Source organism: Vulpes vulpes, chromosome 4 (genome assembly GCF_048418805.1).
Source record: "Vulpes vulpes isolate BD-2025 chromosome 4, VulVul3, whole genome shotgun sequence".
NCBI classification, from domain to species: Eukaryota; Metazoa; Chordata; class Mammalia; order Carnivora; family Canidae; genus Vulpes; species Vulpes vulpes.
In genome coordinates, this window is record NC_132783.1 from 93,203,414 (window position 1) to 93,219,795 (window position 16,382).

Here is a 16,382-nt window from a genome sequence, read left to right on the forward strand (position 1 = left end):
GTTTTCTCTGCTTGAGGATGTGGATAGTCCGACGTCGGGTATCACACGGGTCTGACATTCGGGAAAGGCGATTTTCTGGGCAGGCAGCTTGCCCTCAGGAGTCCCCTCTCGGCCAGGAAGTGTTTTGTTTTTCTCTGTTTCTACCCTTTGTTCAAGCCCTGAAATCAGAGGAAATAACCGGCTCCTGTGGGTCTTGCAGGCCCCGCAGCCACGAGCCTGGGAGGGGCCCGCAAGAGCAGGAGAGGGGGCTGGGCCTGGCTTCCCGGAGCCCAGGGGTGCTGCCTTCGCTGTCCCCACCACGCTCAGCAGATTCGGGTCCGGGGGGGCGGGGGCTGTCTGGGCACAAGGGGCCAGTGCTTGTGAAGTTAGCGTGGGCCCGGGGCGAACGGGGCGCTGCCACCGCAAGGACCCCCCCTCTTGCTGCTGTCCCCGGGTTAGCACTCGCGGCTCGTGGCCCGCCTTGTAGAGCCCACGGGGACTGGAGGCTGGTGACGCGGTGGCCCTGCTTGGGGAAGGTCCCACAGGGAGGCGGGGCAGGAGGCCGGCCAGAGGCTCACCCAGGCCTGGCGCCCAGGGTAGGGGACTTCCCCTGAGTCCTCCTCGGACTCCTAGGATGGTCCCTCGGGCCAGCGCCAGAAAATGGCTCCCGCCAGCTCGAGAAGCCAGCCTTGTCCCTGGGGTAGACAGGAAGGTGACTGGGAAGCCAGGAAGCTGGCCGGTGGGCGTGCTGGCACGAAGAGCCAAGGGCCGTCCTCCAGTTACAGCCTCCCAGAGGCCTGGCCGGCATTCCCCGCGGTGTCCCAGGGGGGCCTCCCCGTGATGTCCTGGGTGTCGCGTCATAAGGTCATTCTGCGTGTTACGGTAGGGGGTAGGGCTTGCCTGGTACTTTGTGCGGTGACACAATGTGGGGTGCGGGGTAAGGCCAGTCTCTGTGGCATTCCAGGAGACGCCTTTAGAAGCAGAGCTTCATCCATCACGTCACTAGGGGTCAGCCGTCAAGTCATTGTAGGTGACATCACCCAGGCCCTCCAGAATTTTGCGCTTCGAGTGACGTCACCGAGGAGGGGGGCGGCTACCACCGCATTCAGCCCGCCGCTACCAGGGGCCAGGCTTGCAGGGTCTGGCCTTGTGCGTGACGTCATCAGGAGAGGGTCTGAGCCACCATGACATTCTAGGTGATGTCCCTGGAGTGCGGCCTTCCTGACGTGCGTGTATTCTCGGGGTGCCGCATCTACAGTGTTCTGAGTGATCACACGGTGGGGGACCCTCGGACTCTAACACGCGGTGATGTCATTAGCTGGCAGGGATTTGGGACATGGTCCCCACGCCTTCTGGAAGTACAGAGCCAGCCCCAGAGCCCTGAGCCCTGCCGCCTGCCCCTGGGGACCTGGTTTCCCCAGGCGGGGTTCCCCAGCTCCCCCACCTGCCATGGTGGCACTAGGCACCTGCACCAGGACGCTTTGTGACGGTGCATATGTCCTGCCTGCTAGCCCGATCGAGTCTGTGGTGGTGCTGAGTGTCCGCTTGTACGCATACCCTCTCTCCCGGAGCCCAGAAAGTGCCCCGTGGGTGTTTGGGGGTGCAGACATCATAGTGCTACCGTACAGACTGCAGGTTAGGGGACCTGGTGTCACAAAGCTCCCAGGCCTCAACGGCTTAGCCTAGCAGAAGCTCATTTCTCACTCGTGTGACATCTGATGCAGCGCTTCTTAATCATCCGTCCTCCAGGCAGCGACCATAGGGCTCGGGTCCCTCCATTAGTGGCTCAGTGTCCCCCTCTGGGCCCTCTGTGCCCAGCCTGCCGACAAGCAGAGGGAGCGCAGCGTGGTAAGGACGGGTGCTGGGGGCAGGCCTGCAGATGGTGGCATTGCTCCCGCCCCTGTCCCCTGGGCAGAGCTAGTCTCGCGGTCGAACTCGACACAGGACGCTAGGCACAGGGGTGGCGGTGTGCCGGGCGGGGGAGTCACACGTGGCGAGCAGCGGGCACTGGCCACGGTGAACGAAAGAGGACCTGGCAGGCCTCTACTGGATGACCCCAGGGGACTCTTCCCCAACGACTGGCCCATCCTCAGCCCCCCTTCGTGGGCTTACCGCCCCCCCATCTGCCATCCTCTCAGATCACACCGGGGAGCAAGGCCGCCCAGTCCCAGCTCAGCCAGGGTGACCTCGTGGTGGCCATCGATGGAGTCAACACAGACACCATGACCCACCTGGAAGCCCAGAACAAGATCAAGTCTGCCAGCTACAACCTGAGTCTCACGCTGCAGAAGTGAGTGGAGCTCTGCAGGGCACGGGTCGAGGGGTGGGGGCATTGGGCCCAAGACAGGGTGTCTGCAGCAGCCACATGGGCCCGGCCCGTGCTGCAGGCTCACACGGGGAGGTGAGGCAGCCTCTGGACAGGAAGACCAGGCCTTCCATGCCTGCCACGCCTGAGCCTCACTTTATGGATGAGGTCGGGGGGTGGGGGGTGGTCACAGTGCTGCCAGCGTGTGGGCAGGCGGGCCTGGCAGCCGGGGTCTTCCCTGCCTCCTCGCTGCCCCAGACAGCCTCCCAGGGACCTAACAGAGGCCATGAGTGCGGAGTGCACAAGGGCCATGCCTCCTCCATCCTGACCAGGCCCGGGGCCTTCCTGGGGTCACCCCAGTCCGTGCGGTAGACAGCGGGCCTCGGGGTCCCTGGCCTGGCTCCCCAGCTCTCTGATGCTCTCCTGTCACCAGCCCTGCCCCCGCAGGAGATCCTAGTCCTCCTGGCAAGTGTCCTCACTTGGCCCTCTTTCTGGTTTCTCCAGGTCGAAGCGCCCCATCCCCATCTCCACAACAGCGCCCCCGGTCCACTCCCCTCTGCCGGTGATCCCCCACCAGAAGGTAGGTGCTGAGGTTGGCTGCGCTTCCTGGGGTACAGCGCCGAGTCGGCCTGCCTGGTCCTGGCTTGGCGCAGCCCTACCCTGCCCCTGCTGATGCTGCGGGGCAGCCCCCGTGAAATACCGGGTGTGGGCTGCCTGCCTGGGCGCTCGCGCCCCCCGGGGCCTCACGGCTGGGCTGTTGGGAACCCAGCCTAGGCCGTGGTGTTTTTAGGAGAGGGACCAACCTGCCAGCCTGGGGGGCGAAGGGCGCAGGTATCTGGAGGGCTCTGACCCTCATTCGCCTACAGGGTGCTGGGAGGGGGTGTGAAAGCCGGAGGCCACCCCGGGCAGGGAGGGGCCCGCTGGGCCTCAGGGTTTATCCTTTGACTTCGGGTCTCACTGCGGTTCCCACTTTCCCTCCCTACTGACCACCCGTCAGCCCCACTGGAGGTGCGGGTGGTAGCCAGGCAGCAGGTGCAGGGGGACACACCTCCCCAGCACACCTGCCATGCTCCCGGGTCCCTGTAAGCAGCTCAGCCCGTGGGCAGAAGGCCTTGACCCAAAGCGGGGGCACTCGCCTCACCCCTCCCTGCACCACCCCATACTGCCCCCTGTCTGTCCAGTGGGTGGGGGGGATAGGCAGGGGGGGCAGGGGACAGGAAGAGGCTGACGGGCTTGGGGTGTGTGACAGGTTGGGCAAAGGGGCAGAGGGCTGCTAGGGAGAAGTTGCAGAGGTGGGCTGTGAGCCAAAGGTCATTCCCTAGTCTCCCCCCCTTGCACCTGCCAGCGGGGGGCGGTGGGGGGGCATCTCAGTGTGGGGTGGGGGGGGCGGGGCAGGAGGTGGGGCTGGGCCACAGGAGCTGCCACTCAGGGGAAGGGGGGCAGAGAGAGGATAGAAGGGGCTCCCCAACTTCCTGAGATCTGCGCCCCTTTCCGCCCAGCCCTGTAGGAGGGCTTGACTTTTCAGGTGGGGCCCCCACTTTGTCAGCCTCAGGGCCAGGGACGCAGGGCTCCCTCCGCCTGCCAACAAAGCCCTTCCCTTCCAGGTGTCTGGTGTCGGCCTGTGCCCTCCTGAGCTCTGCGCAGTGGCTGAGGGGCGCGGGGTGTAGGACGCAGGGCACGGGGTGCAGGTGTGGGTGCAGGGTGCAGGCTGTGGGGTGCAGGATGTGGGGTGTGGGGCACAGGTGTGGGTACAGGGAATAGGCTGTGGGGTGCAGGATGTGGGGTGTGGGGCACAGGGTGCATGAAGAACACGGGGTGCAGGCTGGGGGGCGCAGGGTGCTCGCCAGCCGCCCCTGTTTCAGGTGAGCGCAGGGGTGCAGGGGTGCTGGGACGCTGTGGCCTCTAACTGCTCTCTCCTCTCTCCCCTTACGGCGCTGCCCTGGCCAGGACCCTGCTGGGGACACGAGCGGCAGCCCCACGGCACGCAGCCCCGGCCCCCCGGGCCCCCCGGAGCTCGGGCCCAGCCCCAGCCACTCCTTCTCCCAGAGCCCCCCAAGGGGCGGCCCGGGCACGGAGGGAGCCCCGGGACCGAGAGGGCAGGGCAGGCCCGTGCAGTACAACAACCCCATTGGCCTGTACTCGGCCGAGACCCTGAGGGAGATGGCTCAGGTGTATCGGATGAGCCTCGGAGGGAAGGCCTGGGGGGCCGGACTCCCAGGAGGGTAGGTAGCGCCCGGCTCCCTGCAGCTGGTCCGGGCCGGGTCCTCAGTGCTCACCGGGGCCTGGCAGGCGGTGGCCAAGGAGCGTCCCTCCACGGCCCAGGAGGTGGCCAGGCCCCAGCCAGATAAGCAACAGCCCCACGGGTAGATTTGCCTTGAGGTAGTTGAGCCGACGGGTCATTGCTTTACACAGCCTGGGGTGACTGCTGGATCCTGCGGAGGGGGAAACTGAGGCTCAGAGGAGGTCTAGTCGAGGCCCAGCTGTCCCACTGCTAAGGGGCTGAGTGAGGTCTGAATGCGAGAGACGCGGACTTCCCCAGGCTCAGGCCGCCGCCCTGGGTAGGGGGACGCCTGCTGCCTCCAGGAACTGGGCCGAGGGTCAGGCTGGTCCCCCCAGCAGCCGTGAGGCAGGAGCAGGGCAGGATTTGGGGGCTGGGCGTGGGCTGGGAAGGCTGCCTGCAGGAGGGGGCGCCTGAGCTGGGTGCAGAAAGTTGCAGCGATGGGGTGGGTGTCCTGGGCTTGTAGGACTGACCCTTGAGGAGGGACGAAGCAAGGAAGCAGGACCCCAAGGGGAAAGGGGCCCGCCCCCACCCCGAGCCAGCTGGTGGGGCTCTGCGAGCGCAGGAGCTAAAGGAACCTACAGCCTGGGTTGGGCATCGTGTGGGGGCTGAGGGGACAGACCCCCGAGCCCTACCAGCCTCTACGCCCTTCCTGTGTGGGTCCTCTAGCTTCTCCCACGCGATTCCAGGATCCGTGTGCTCCAGAGGCAGAGCACACGGAGTCGAGGCTATTGAGCCCGGCGGTCAGGGCTTCAGGGCTCCCCTCCGTGCAGGCTCTCTGTGTTACGGGCGCCCTTGCCGTGTGCTCCCTGGGTCACACGGATGCGCCCCCGCGTCCAATCCTAATCCGCGTCCGTGCCTTTCTGTTGCCTTTGCTCCAGCGAGGGCCTGCCCCCCAACAGTTTGCTGCTCCCCCGCCTGCCGCCAGCCACCCATGACCCTCAGCTCTTTGGGACCCCGAGTGAAGCTGGCCTCGTGCACGCCACAGCCCGAGCACCCGGACCTTCGCTCCCTTGGACCTAAGTGGCAGAGCCATGGGCCATGGGCTTTTCCTAGTGAGGACATTCCGCCAGAAAACCCAAAGAACGGGGCAGTCCCGTTACGGGCCCGCAGTCTAGGCTTGGAGCTAGCTAACGGTCCTCGTGCTCCGTGACCTTTGGCTCCCCGCAGCTTCAGAGGTCAGCCATGTCTCTCCCTCCTCTTAGCACGACCTAGACGCCCAGAGTGGGTGAGTGGCTCAAGGTGGCACACAGCTAGCAAGGGCAGACAGGCTGGGCGCTGGGAAGGCCTGGCTCCTCCCTACCTGACGGGCTGCCCGGGGAGGTCAAGGGCCAGCCCCGCCCCAGCCTCCCGTGGCCCTGGTGGCACCTTCCTGCTGCTGCAGGGGCTTCCCGGAAGCTGGCGAACATCTGATTATTACTGGGCGCTCAGAGCAGCAGGGCCCAAGCGTGTCTGCGGGGAGGCGGGCCGCGGACAGGGGCACAGGGCTTCACCTGCGGGCAAGGCTGGCGCTGTGGCCCCCAGGTGACGTGGGCCGGGAGGGGAGCCCCTGACCTGAGCTGGCCGAGGCTGCGCCGTGGCCCAGTGGCTAAGCGCTCCAGGGAGACAGGGTTGGTAAAGGCCAATCCCCGCATCCGCCTGGTACACGCTCAAGCCATGCCGAGGGCTTTACGCTCAGCGTTCTGTTTAGGGTGCACGACCCGTCTGCGCCGTGGGCACCGCCATCCCGACTCCGTGAGTGAGGGGCTGAGGCTGAGACTGGCGGGCGGGGACCTGCGCAGAGTCCCCAGGAGGACGCAGCATTGGGATTTGAACTCTGTCCAGCCTGGCTCCGGAAGGGAGCTCCCTCCGGTCCTCTCTGGACTCACGGGTGCTTGGCAGCTTGAGTCCCCTCGGGGGGATGGGAGGGACGAGCAGGGGCGAGGTGGCAGAGCGTCCCTGCAGCCCGCTTCCCTCCTCCGTGACAGGGCGTGAGAGGCCAATCCCTCGGGCTGCTGGGTGGGTCCTACCTCCTCAGCTTCTTGTCCCCTGGCCCCGCCCCAAGCCATCCACCTTGGCCCACGGGCGCTCAGCCTCCAGGGCCTCAGGCGGAGCTGAGCAGGGAGCCAGAGTCAAAGCCAAGGAAGGTGCTGGCCGCCGGGTGCCGGGACCCCTCCCACCCTGGCTGGCGCCACCCTCCCTACTGGTCAGGGCGAGGGCTGACCCTGCAGCTGTCGGCGCTGGCCCGAAATGGAGACGGGATGGAACGTCTTTCCTAATATAGCTCCGCTGGGCGCCGTGGGAGCCAGAGGACCTGGAATGGAGGGAACCATATCAGCTCCCAAGCAGCGTAGGGCCTGGGGCTCGACGCCCCCTGGCTCTGGCCCGGCTCCTCTCAGTGCTGGCCCAGGGAGGGGCAGGGGCAGGCAGTTGGGGCCCAGGCTCCCAGCCAGAGCCCACAGCGGCCTGAGCTGGGACAGTGGCAGTTTGGGGGCAGGGGTACCACCTTCTGCACTCTCCTCTCAGGTTTTCGCCAGGGCCTGCCCTGCCAGGGATATGCATCTAAGGAAACATCCCGCAGGCCCTGCGTCCCCCAGGACATAGTGTTCCCGGAGGTTCACTCCAGACAAAAGTGAGGGTGGGGTCCCTTTGTGTCCAAGCTGGGCTGCCTTGGCAGGGGTCGTTCCTGCAATAAGTCCCGGAGCCAGTAGCTCTCCTGACCCTCCATGGGGCCCTTAGGGGCAGTCACTGGGGACTGCACCCACCCTGGAGCCCCAGAAGGAGCTGCCAGGGCTGCCTGCCCTCCTCCGGGAGGGAGGGTATGTCAGGGGGTGGTGGGTGACCCCAGCATGCACCCCAGCACCGCGGCCACCGCGGCAGTCCTGCTCCGGGAGAGGAGCCCCCAGAACTGACCCTGTTAAATGTGGAAGTTGTAAGTGGGAGGCCCGGAGCCGCTGACCAGCTGGGGGCACCTGCAGCCCGGGTTCTGGTTCGCCCAGGGCAGCCCCCGTCGTCCCGTCTCCCTCTGCGCCTTCCTGACTTGGGGTCTCCAGCCAGGGTGCGTGGGGTGCCTGTGAACATGGACTGGAGACCCCTTATTCCCGGCAAAGCTTTGGGGACTTGTGCGCCTACTGAGGGGGACACAGCGCCGCCAGCACCTCCGACCCAAACTCTGGCCGCCCCTGACTGAGCTCCCCGCACCGCCCCCCCCACCCCGTCCTCTGCGGACGCGGGGTGGTCCTGGGGGTGGTCCCCGCGCCCTGGCCCGCAGGACCTCACTGATGCTTCTGTCTTCTGTGCTCTTTCCTCCCCAGGTGGTAGCCAACTCTCCAGCCAAGTTAGTATCAAAGGAAAGCATGTGCGTGCGCTCGTGTGCACATCCCCGCATGCGTCCGTGTGCGTAGACCCGGACAGCGCGGCCGTGGCAGCATGTGTACATGCGTGTGCATGTGTGCGTGGGCGTGCCTACGTGCCCCTGAGCGAGCCTGCATGTGTGTGGAGCTGCAGGGTCGGAGTGGAGGCGCCGGGGAGGGCGCCAGCGCTGTCTCATTGCCTTCCCTTCCCTCTTGCCTGCTGCGGCTGCTCGAGGCCGGCAGGCGGCTGTGGGGGCAGGGGGTGCAGGTGTGCTGCGCAGGTGTGCCCCACTGGGTCCCCGGGAGCCCGAAGACGCCGGCGTCCTGGCGGCCCCGGCCGGGCTGCGCCCCTCTCACCCGAGCGTGCTCACCTAGGCGGGGAGAGCGCGCTGGGCGGGCCCCGGAGGCCGCGGCCAGGTGGACTTGCGGGAGGCCGAGCAGCCTTGCGTCCGGCCCGGAGGAAGACGCACCTGCCCCGGAGCCCCCGGTGCAGCGGAGCCCCGCGCCACCGAGCGGGAGGCCCAGCAGGACGAGGTCCTGGGTGGAGGAACATGCTCCGAAGCCCCAGGGCGCCCCGTGCGGCTGCTTTTTGCCTTTGGGGGGTTCCTGACCCTGCTTGGGCTTGGGCCGCCGCTGCCTGCTCGAGGCCCAGCTCGCCGCCCGCGTGTCTCCGCTTCCCGCCGCGGGGTGAGAGCGCTCCGCTGCCTGGCGCCCCCTGCTGCCCTGGGCGGTGGGCGGGCAGGACCGCCTGCGGAGCGCTTCGGGTGCTGAGGGCTCTCCCTTCCAGAGCCAGCGGGCCACAGCTGGGCGGCTCGGGTGGGCCACCGGTCCGGCCTGGGGAGTGTCTCCGCCGCCCGCCCTCCGCCCGGCCTCCTGTAACACCACCTGTTGCCTTTTCTCCTCCTGCCTCCCCCCCTCCCTCCTCCTGCGTCCCCGCCGCCCTCCCCCAAGCGCCGACTACCAGGAGCGGTTCAACCCCAGCGCCCTGAAGGACTCGGCCCTGTCCACCCACAAGCCCATCGAGGTGAAGGGGCTGGGCGGCAAGGCCACCATCATCCATGCGCAGTACAACACGCCCATCAGCATGTACTCCCAGGACGCCATCATGGACGCCATTGCTGGGCAGGCCCAGGCCCAGGGCAGTGACTTCAGTGGGTAAGCGCCTCCCCTCCTCGCCGTCGCTCCTCGGGCAACCTCCGCCGCTGGCTGGGCCTCCTCACCCGTGGAGGCCAAGGCACCAGGCCGCCGGGCGCCAGCAGAGACTTTAGGCTTCGCCACCCGCTCTCCCCCCTCGCCCTGGGCCTCTGGGCACAGCCATCGGAGGGGAGCCCGCTTTGCCAGGGCCTTCCGGAACGCCGCCATCTCCCTCCAGATTCAGTCTCACAGTCAGCTTTAGGAGAAGGGTGGAGAGTCGAAGAACGTGGTGGTTGCTCCAAGCGCTTCTTGCAGCTTCTGCGTCTTCCCGGGCTCCACGAGGGGGTCGGTTTAGAAAGAGACTTCTGGAACCCTGGGTCACGTCCTGGATAAGCCAGTCTTCTCACACACTAAGCCATTCTTTGGGTTGGCCGCGTTCTTCCGATGAGGAGAGCGATTCCGACGCGTGACCAGGTGTCCTGTTGGGGGGCGTCCGGGTGGGCGTCCAAGGTGCTGAGCAGTCAGCCCTCTGGGAAGCAGCCAGCACAGCTGCCCCCGCTCCTGGTGCTCTGGGGCCGCCCCGGCCCCGCACACTGGGGTTTGGAACGTCCTTCCCTCCTCGGGTCTGCCTCCTAGCTCTGCTTGAGGAACGCGAGCATTGGATAGGGAATCGGCTGGCTGAAGTCACTTGCGGGAAAGAAACGCTAATAGTGCAAAGGTTGATAGGGACCGCTCTCCCTTTCTCTCTCTGTGTCTCTCTTAGTCTGTCTCTCTCTGTGTGTCTCTGTCTCTCTATCTCTGTCTTCCTCTCTGTCTCTGTCTCTTTCTTTCTCTGCATCTCTCTTAGTCTGTCTCTATCTCTCTGTGTGTGTCTCTGTGTCTTCCTCTCTGTCTCTGTCTCTCTCTCTGGGTCTCTCTTAGTCTGTCTCTCTGTATCTCTCTCTTTCTGTGTCTCTGTCTCTCTATCTCTGTCTTCCTCTCTGTTTCTTTCTCTGTGTCTCTTACTCTGTCTCTCTGTATCTCTCTGTGTGTGTGTCTGTCTAGCTCTGTCTTCCTCTCTGTCTCTTTCTCTTTCTCTGTGTCTCTCTTTGTCGCTCTGTATCTCCCCCTTTCTGTGTCTCTGTCTCTCTATCTCTGCCTTCCTCTCTGTCTCTGTCTCTCTCTACCTCCATGCTTCTGCCTCCCTGTCCGTCTCTCTGTCTCTCACACACTCTCACTGTTTTCCACTTGACAATGTCGTCGTTGACTGTAGGAATCGACCGATTATCTCTTTGGACAACTTCTCATCCCCAAGTCAGGATCTCAAAAATGCTCAAGGCAGGAAGTCTTAAGCAATGGTTGTGTTCCTTCCCGAAGCTGCAGAGAAAGCAGATGTTGGGGCGGGGGGACAAATGGGTACAGAGTCCGGGCTAACTCCCGCGGCATCGGGCCCCTGCAGAACCCGGGCCCTGTGGCCTGGACCCACATGCACGCTCCCAGGCCGAGGCTCCAGCGGCCCCAGGACGGAGTGTGGTGCGGTCCCCCGGCTCCCCTCTGAGCCTCACCCATTTCCCTGGGGCCCCCGGGGGACAGAGGTTGCTTGCCCCCATAGCCCTGGGCCTCACCCCCACCAGGCTCGGAGCTGCAGCCCTTGGGAGAACTCCAGACAGTGCTGATTTATTCAATCCCACTGTTCAAAGCAGAAAATAAGACCCCGCCAGCTTAAAAACACAACCGTTAGCTCATGTGCGCCCAGAAAACCCAGGCTGCCCGACTAAGCCAGGAGGCTTGCAGGGATTTCCTGGGAACAGTTGGTGGCCCTGTGTGTCCTTGGTGTGCTCTCAAGAGTGGTGACCGTCGCCAAAGGGAAGTTCGGTGGAAAATAATGGAAGAATGGCTCTTCGCTAACTTTATATTTTCTGTGCCTTGGAAAAAAAGATGATTATCACGTGGTTTTACCCCTGGGGCACCCGTGATTTTTTTTTTTTAAGGTGATGCACCATGGACCTAATCTGGGCTTCTCAGAGTCCCTCTCCTGTCTGCCCCAGTGTCCCCTCCCGTGTCCTCCCGCCCCGTGCAGGGGAGCGACGCGCCCGCCGCTCCCTTCTAACTGGGCCCTGCGGGGCTGTCGCTGCCACGGTGCAGGGGAGGCGCTGCCCCCTGCGCCCTAAGGTGCTCCTTCTCTGCTGTGAATCCGCAGTTCCTTCCTCACTGACAGTTTTCTTTTTGTCTCTTTCTCTTCTTCCGTTACCCCGCACTCCCGTAACTCACTTGCGACCCTACCCCCGCTCCCTTGTGTGTGCGCGGCCCCTGCCATCCCCTGATGGACACGCACTCACTGCTGGGCTTTCCTCTGCTTGGCAGGGCATCGCCGCTGGCGTAAGTAGATCCCGCGGTGTCTGTCCCGTCGTCGTCTGTCTGGTTGAGGGATGGTGTGTGGGTTTGGTGGGAAATGCCCGAGGACGGTGCTTCTGTGCGTGTTCCTCCTCACACCCACCTCACAGCCAAACGACATGCTCAGCGGCCTGTGCAGGCAAGTGCTTTCGGGGGTCGCCTCGAATAAGGTCCCTGCGGACGGGGAAATCAGAGTCATGACATCACACGGGCCCCCTTGCACCCAAGGCTGGGAACAGATCTCTGCTGTGCTTTGCGGGCGCTCCCCACCGCCTTTCCTGTCTGCTCTGGGACGGCATAGACCAATGTCGCAATCCATGCCCGGCCACTGTGCGGGGGAAGAGGGCAAGGGGGCTTTGGAGGCCCCCTGGGATCCTCACCGGAGATGGACCTGGAGGAGCCAGTGCCTGCAGTAGCACCCAGGCGAGGCCAAAGACGAGGCAGATTTGCAGGGGAATCAGTGTCCGGGGTGACCTTGACGTTGTGGTGACTGTGAAGGCTTTTGGTGGCGAGAGGCCCCTGCCGGGGGCCTCTGGGAGGCCACATCTCTCTGGGAGTGGCTCCAGAGCAGCCTCGGACCCAGGGCCCAGGACCGTGGGGCACGTCCCATCCTCCCTCGACTCCCGGTGCCCGTCACAACAGCAGCACGAGTCCCTGGTCTTGGCACAGCCTTGCAGGAAGTGGAGCCGCCCGTGTGACTCCTAAGGGACTCACCCGCGGAGCTTTCTGGAGCCCTCGGGGCTATGGAGGGAGCAGGGTAGTCACCTCAAGGGCACGTTCCAGGGAAATGGCAGCCACCACCTTGCAGCCACTTTCTGGACCACGGAGCTGTGTAGACAGGCTCAGGGCAGGCCCGGGCCTGGGCGGACACCTTCCCTCTCCCGTGGCACGGTCCTCCTCCTTCCCGTGTGCCCCCTACTGCACCCCTTCCTCAAGGGCAGCAGACCCCGCTGCCTGGGAGCCCTTGGGACTCCTGCCGGTGCCAGAAGCGGCCTCCCCAGGGAGATCCTACCATGTCCGCTGCTCCCTGCGTGTCCCCGGGTTTCTCCCGGCTGGGCCCCGAGGATCCGCTGGTCTTCCCCACCTGATCCGAGGCTGCCAGGAGCTGTCGCTCTGTGGGGCAGGGCAGGGCCCTCGGGGAAGCAGGGGCAGCTCCATGCAGTCTTGCTCTCCTTTGTGCACCTCTGCTGAGAGCCCACGCTGAGCCAGACACGGGGACCAGTCCTGGGAAAGTAGGCGAGTGCCTCCTTCCAGCTCCTTGCAGAGAGACCAGAAGATGAGGGCCCCGGGGAGGTCCCTTTCCTAGGAGCTGGCCCTCTGGCGGGCAGGGAGGGGCCACCATAGCAGCGGCAAGGGGACGCCAGGCTGAGCGAGCGCCTGGGCCGGGCCATGCCTCCAGGCGTGAGCATCCAGGGTTTGCGAGACCCCGGTGGGCAGACACCGCCTCTCTGAGCTGTTGCTGCTGCAGCAAGTTTGAGGGAAGGGACAGTGGGTGGGACCCGGGAAGCCTGGGCTGTGATCAGCAGGCCCCTCGGTGCCGTCACCGAGAGCTCATGGGCTGACCTGCGGGGACCTTAGTGTTGGCGTCCATAAGGCAGAGGCTGGACCCCACTACCCGGGTCCGCAGGGTGGGGAGCCAGGCCCTCATTGCTATAGGCTTGAGCCTGGTTCACCCTAACTCCTGGGAGGGGGGCCCCCAGCTCTCACTGGCCGGGGCAGTTGGATTCAGGCTGGGAGGCACTGGACCCGAGGGGCTCTGGGGTCTCTTCTGGCCCTGAGCTAAGGTTATTCATTCAAATACGTTTGGAGCACCTGCTGTGTGCCAGACCCTGGGGGTGTAAGGGAAGGTCACCGGGTCCCCCTCCAAAGGCCATGCTGCCCTGGAGCAGAGGACTGATGGCCCCCTGCCCCTCGCCCTCCCAGCCCAGAAGGCCCTCCCTCCCCCTGCAGGCAGTGCCAGGCCCACAAGCCTGTTGCCTGGCTCCTCACGCCACCGCCCCACCGAGCCTCTGCTGAGCAGGAGCCCACCAGCCCCTCCCAGGGTGGTCACGGCCCTGGGGGCTCCCCGTGTGGGTCCCACAGTGAGAGGAGGACTAGGACTGATCCTGAAGAAGCCTCTGAGGCCCCCGGAGGCCCTTCGTCCCCAGCCCCAAACTTGAGCTGCTCAGGGAGGTGGAAATTATTTCAGACGACCTATCCTGCCCCTCCTTCCCTTAAAAGAGACCCAGCCGTCCCCCTGGGGGGTGAGGCGGCTGGGACGCAGGGGGTTTCAGGTCAGTGTGTGCAGTCAGCCCAGGGCGGGCTGGGGGGAGGCAGGAGGGATCCGAGAGGAGTCGCTGTCTCGCCGTCCACCCTGAGCACTGAGGACCCAGGCCAAGCCCCGTCCGGGCCCCCGGGGGGCTGTGGGGGGAGGGCACGGCGGGCTGGGCGTGCGGGGTGTGGGGTGCGAGCAGGTGAGCAGCAGGGGGTGGCTCGGGGCGGAGCGCGGGGTCAGGAACCCCTCCAGCCTGGACCCCCGTTCACGGCATCCCTGCGCCCCGCAGGAGCCTCCCTATTAAGGACCTGGCCGTGGACAGCGCGTCTCCCGTGTACCAGGCCGTGATCAAGAACCAGAACAAGCCGGAAGACGAGGCTGACGAGTGGGCCCGCCGCTCCTCCAACCTGCAGTCTCGCTCCTTCCGCATCCTGGCCCAGATGACCGGGACAGAGTACAGTAAGTGAGGCGGGCACGGGGCGGCCAGGGAGGCACGGGGGCTGGGCCGTCAGGACAGATGGCGCCTCGGGGAGGGCTGCGGGGTGACACGGGTCCTGCGCCCAGCATCTGACCCCAGCGGTGGGCCACCCACGGCTGAGCCCCACCCTGGGCCTAGCCTTCCCCTGCCAGCTTCTGGGCGAGGGCCAAGCGCCGCTCAGTCGTCGGTGGGGACCCCTGTGTCCCCCGCATGTCCTCCTCATTGGCAATTTTCTACCCACAGTGCAAGACCCTGATGAGGAAGCTCTGCGGAGGTCAAGGTAAGTGCCTGGACTCAGGCTCGGTGGCCGTGTCCCTCCTGTAACCCAGTCCCTCCCCAGGCAGCTCCCGGGTCACATGAGTCACGGAAGGAACCTCTCAAGTTTACGTATTTGGAAGGTCCTGGCCCCTGACGGGCTCCAGCACAGGCTGGCTGGGGGCCTTGGTCCCAGGCCAGTGAGGGGGTCAGCGAGCGTCTCCCCCGGGCCCAGGCTGCAGGCATCAGGACTGTGGGCTCTCCTGGCTCTGTCCCCGGGGCAGGGGGCAGGGCTGCTTTGGCCTATGCTGGGCTGTTGAGAACGAGGGCACCTCTCCCTGCGAGGGCACCGAGCCGGCCGCCTCGCCTGCCCACTCCCCTCTGGGCCCGTCCCCCATGAGTCTGGAGGCTGGGCAGCAGGCCCGCCGAGGGTGTGCTGGGCATGGGCACCGACCTTGGGACTCGGCCGTGCACACCAGTATGCTGGCCTAGGAGCTCTGTGGCTTGCTCGAGGCACGATCGCCACTGCCGGGCTGGGGGCTCAAGGCACATCCCCCCCACGGTGGCCGGCCTGGGGTACGACCACTAACCTCCACCTGCGTCCCGCCGGGTGTTCGTGAACCTGGGCGCAAGGGGCCGCGCCACCCCGGAGCCCGCCGGGACCTGTTAGGGCCTTCCCTGGTGAGGCCAGGGCTCTGCAAGGCAGCTCCATGTCGGGCGGCCGGGGTCATGCGCGCTCTTCCGGGGCCAGTGGCTGGGGCTGGCACACCGTGCAGCGGCCTCCCTGTCAGGGCGGGGCCTCAGGCACCCCTGGACCTGGGCCCTGGCTCACCTGCACGTAGTGACCCCAGGATTGCGTGGTGAGTGGGGCTCCAGCGCCGGCTCAGAGTTGACGTGGCTTTTGCTTCCGGGCCCTTATGTTGGCCAATCTCGGCCACTCCAGCTGTTGGGCTGGGGCATCCCGGCTGGGGGTGCGGTACCCCGGGCCTGCTCATGTGGCGCAGATGGGTCCTAACCTTGTAGGGCGTGAACCGGGACGATGAGATGCTGCGCTCCAAAGCTAGTTGGCAGCGTGTGGGGTGGGACGGCACCGCGGCCGCCCTGCTGCTCTGCTCCGTCGCTGCCACGCTGTGTCGGCTTTGCTGCCTTCCCCAGTGGGCGCCCCGATGGAAGGGCCTGACAACGCCCCAGCTTCCCCAGCCCCCGCCAGGGGCCCACGGGCTGTCCCGTCCCTCCCACAACACAGAGCCCTGCCTGGGGGGTCCCTCGGGGGCCAGTCACCCTAAGCAGACCCCGTGTACGAGGCAGGACTCCCCTCCTGCGTGTTTCCTCGGGGACACCTGCCGGGCTACTGAGTGACAACACCGAAGGGGGTATGAAGGGGCACCTCCGGGCCTCGTGGGCCGTTCCCTCCTTCCAGAAGCATCTGCTGGGGCTGGCTGTCCCTAGTCCTGGGGATATGTGGGCAGGTTAGTTCTTCCTCCAGGGGCCCGATCCCTGGGGGGGGGGGGGCATGGCTCAGCCCCCAGCAGGAGGCAAGGGATCCTGGGGTGTGATAACTCGGTTGCAGGCCTTATAGCCTCTCCCGCCAGCTGCTGCTGCAGGAGTTTCTGAAGGGAAACCTGGAAAAAGGGCCCAGCAAGAGGCTCTCTCCCGCTCCTCCCTCAGTGTGGGCCCCCACCCCGAGAAAGCGGCTTCCCCCGCAGGCCCTGCCCTGCCGTCAGCCCGGGGCCCCTGGCTCTGCAGTGAGGGCCCTGTGGCACCTGCTGACCTGCCCGCCCGGGCCTGGAGGGCACAGGCCTCCCGCTTCTCTCCCTCTTCCTTACTTTACTTACTGGGGAGTCGACCTCCAAGCCTTCCCCCAAATGTGCACTCTCCCCACCGCCATAGGAGGTGGGTGGGCACTGGCGCTTCCCTGCATCCTGGCAGCCCGAGGACCTGAGAGTAGGCTCACAGCGGGTGCGGCGATGCCCTTCAGCTTGTGATCGGCGTCC

At 65.8% G+C, this 16,382-nt stretch overlaps 1 protein-coding gene across 3 annotated transcripts in view; it reads left to right on the forward strand.

The window, feature by feature from the left end:
• The window catches only part of LDB3 (LIM domain binding 3), a 56,267-nt gene that overhangs the window by 6,288 nt on the left and 33,597 nt on the right, over window positions 1-16,382 (forward strand). For 2 of the 3 annotated variants that reach the window (XM_072756418.1, XM_026005835.2), the window contains exons 2-7: window positions 2,118-2,269; window positions 2,789-2,864; window positions 7,856-7,878; window positions 8,846-9,049; window positions 13,945-14,114; window positions 14,377-14,413. In XM_072756418.1, the coding sequence (XP_072612519.1) occupies window positions 2,118-2,269; window positions 2,789-2,864; window positions 7,856-7,878; window positions 8,846-9,049; window positions 13,945-14,114; window positions 14,377-14,413 (662 nt within the window). Of the gene's footprint in view, window positions 1-2,117; window positions 2,270-2,788; window positions 2,865-7,855; window positions 7,879-8,845; window positions 9,050-11,371; window positions 11,387-13,944; window positions 14,115-14,376; window positions 14,414-16,382 lie in introns of all 3 variants that reach the window. The other variant, XM_072756419.1, reaches the window with a different exon arrangement.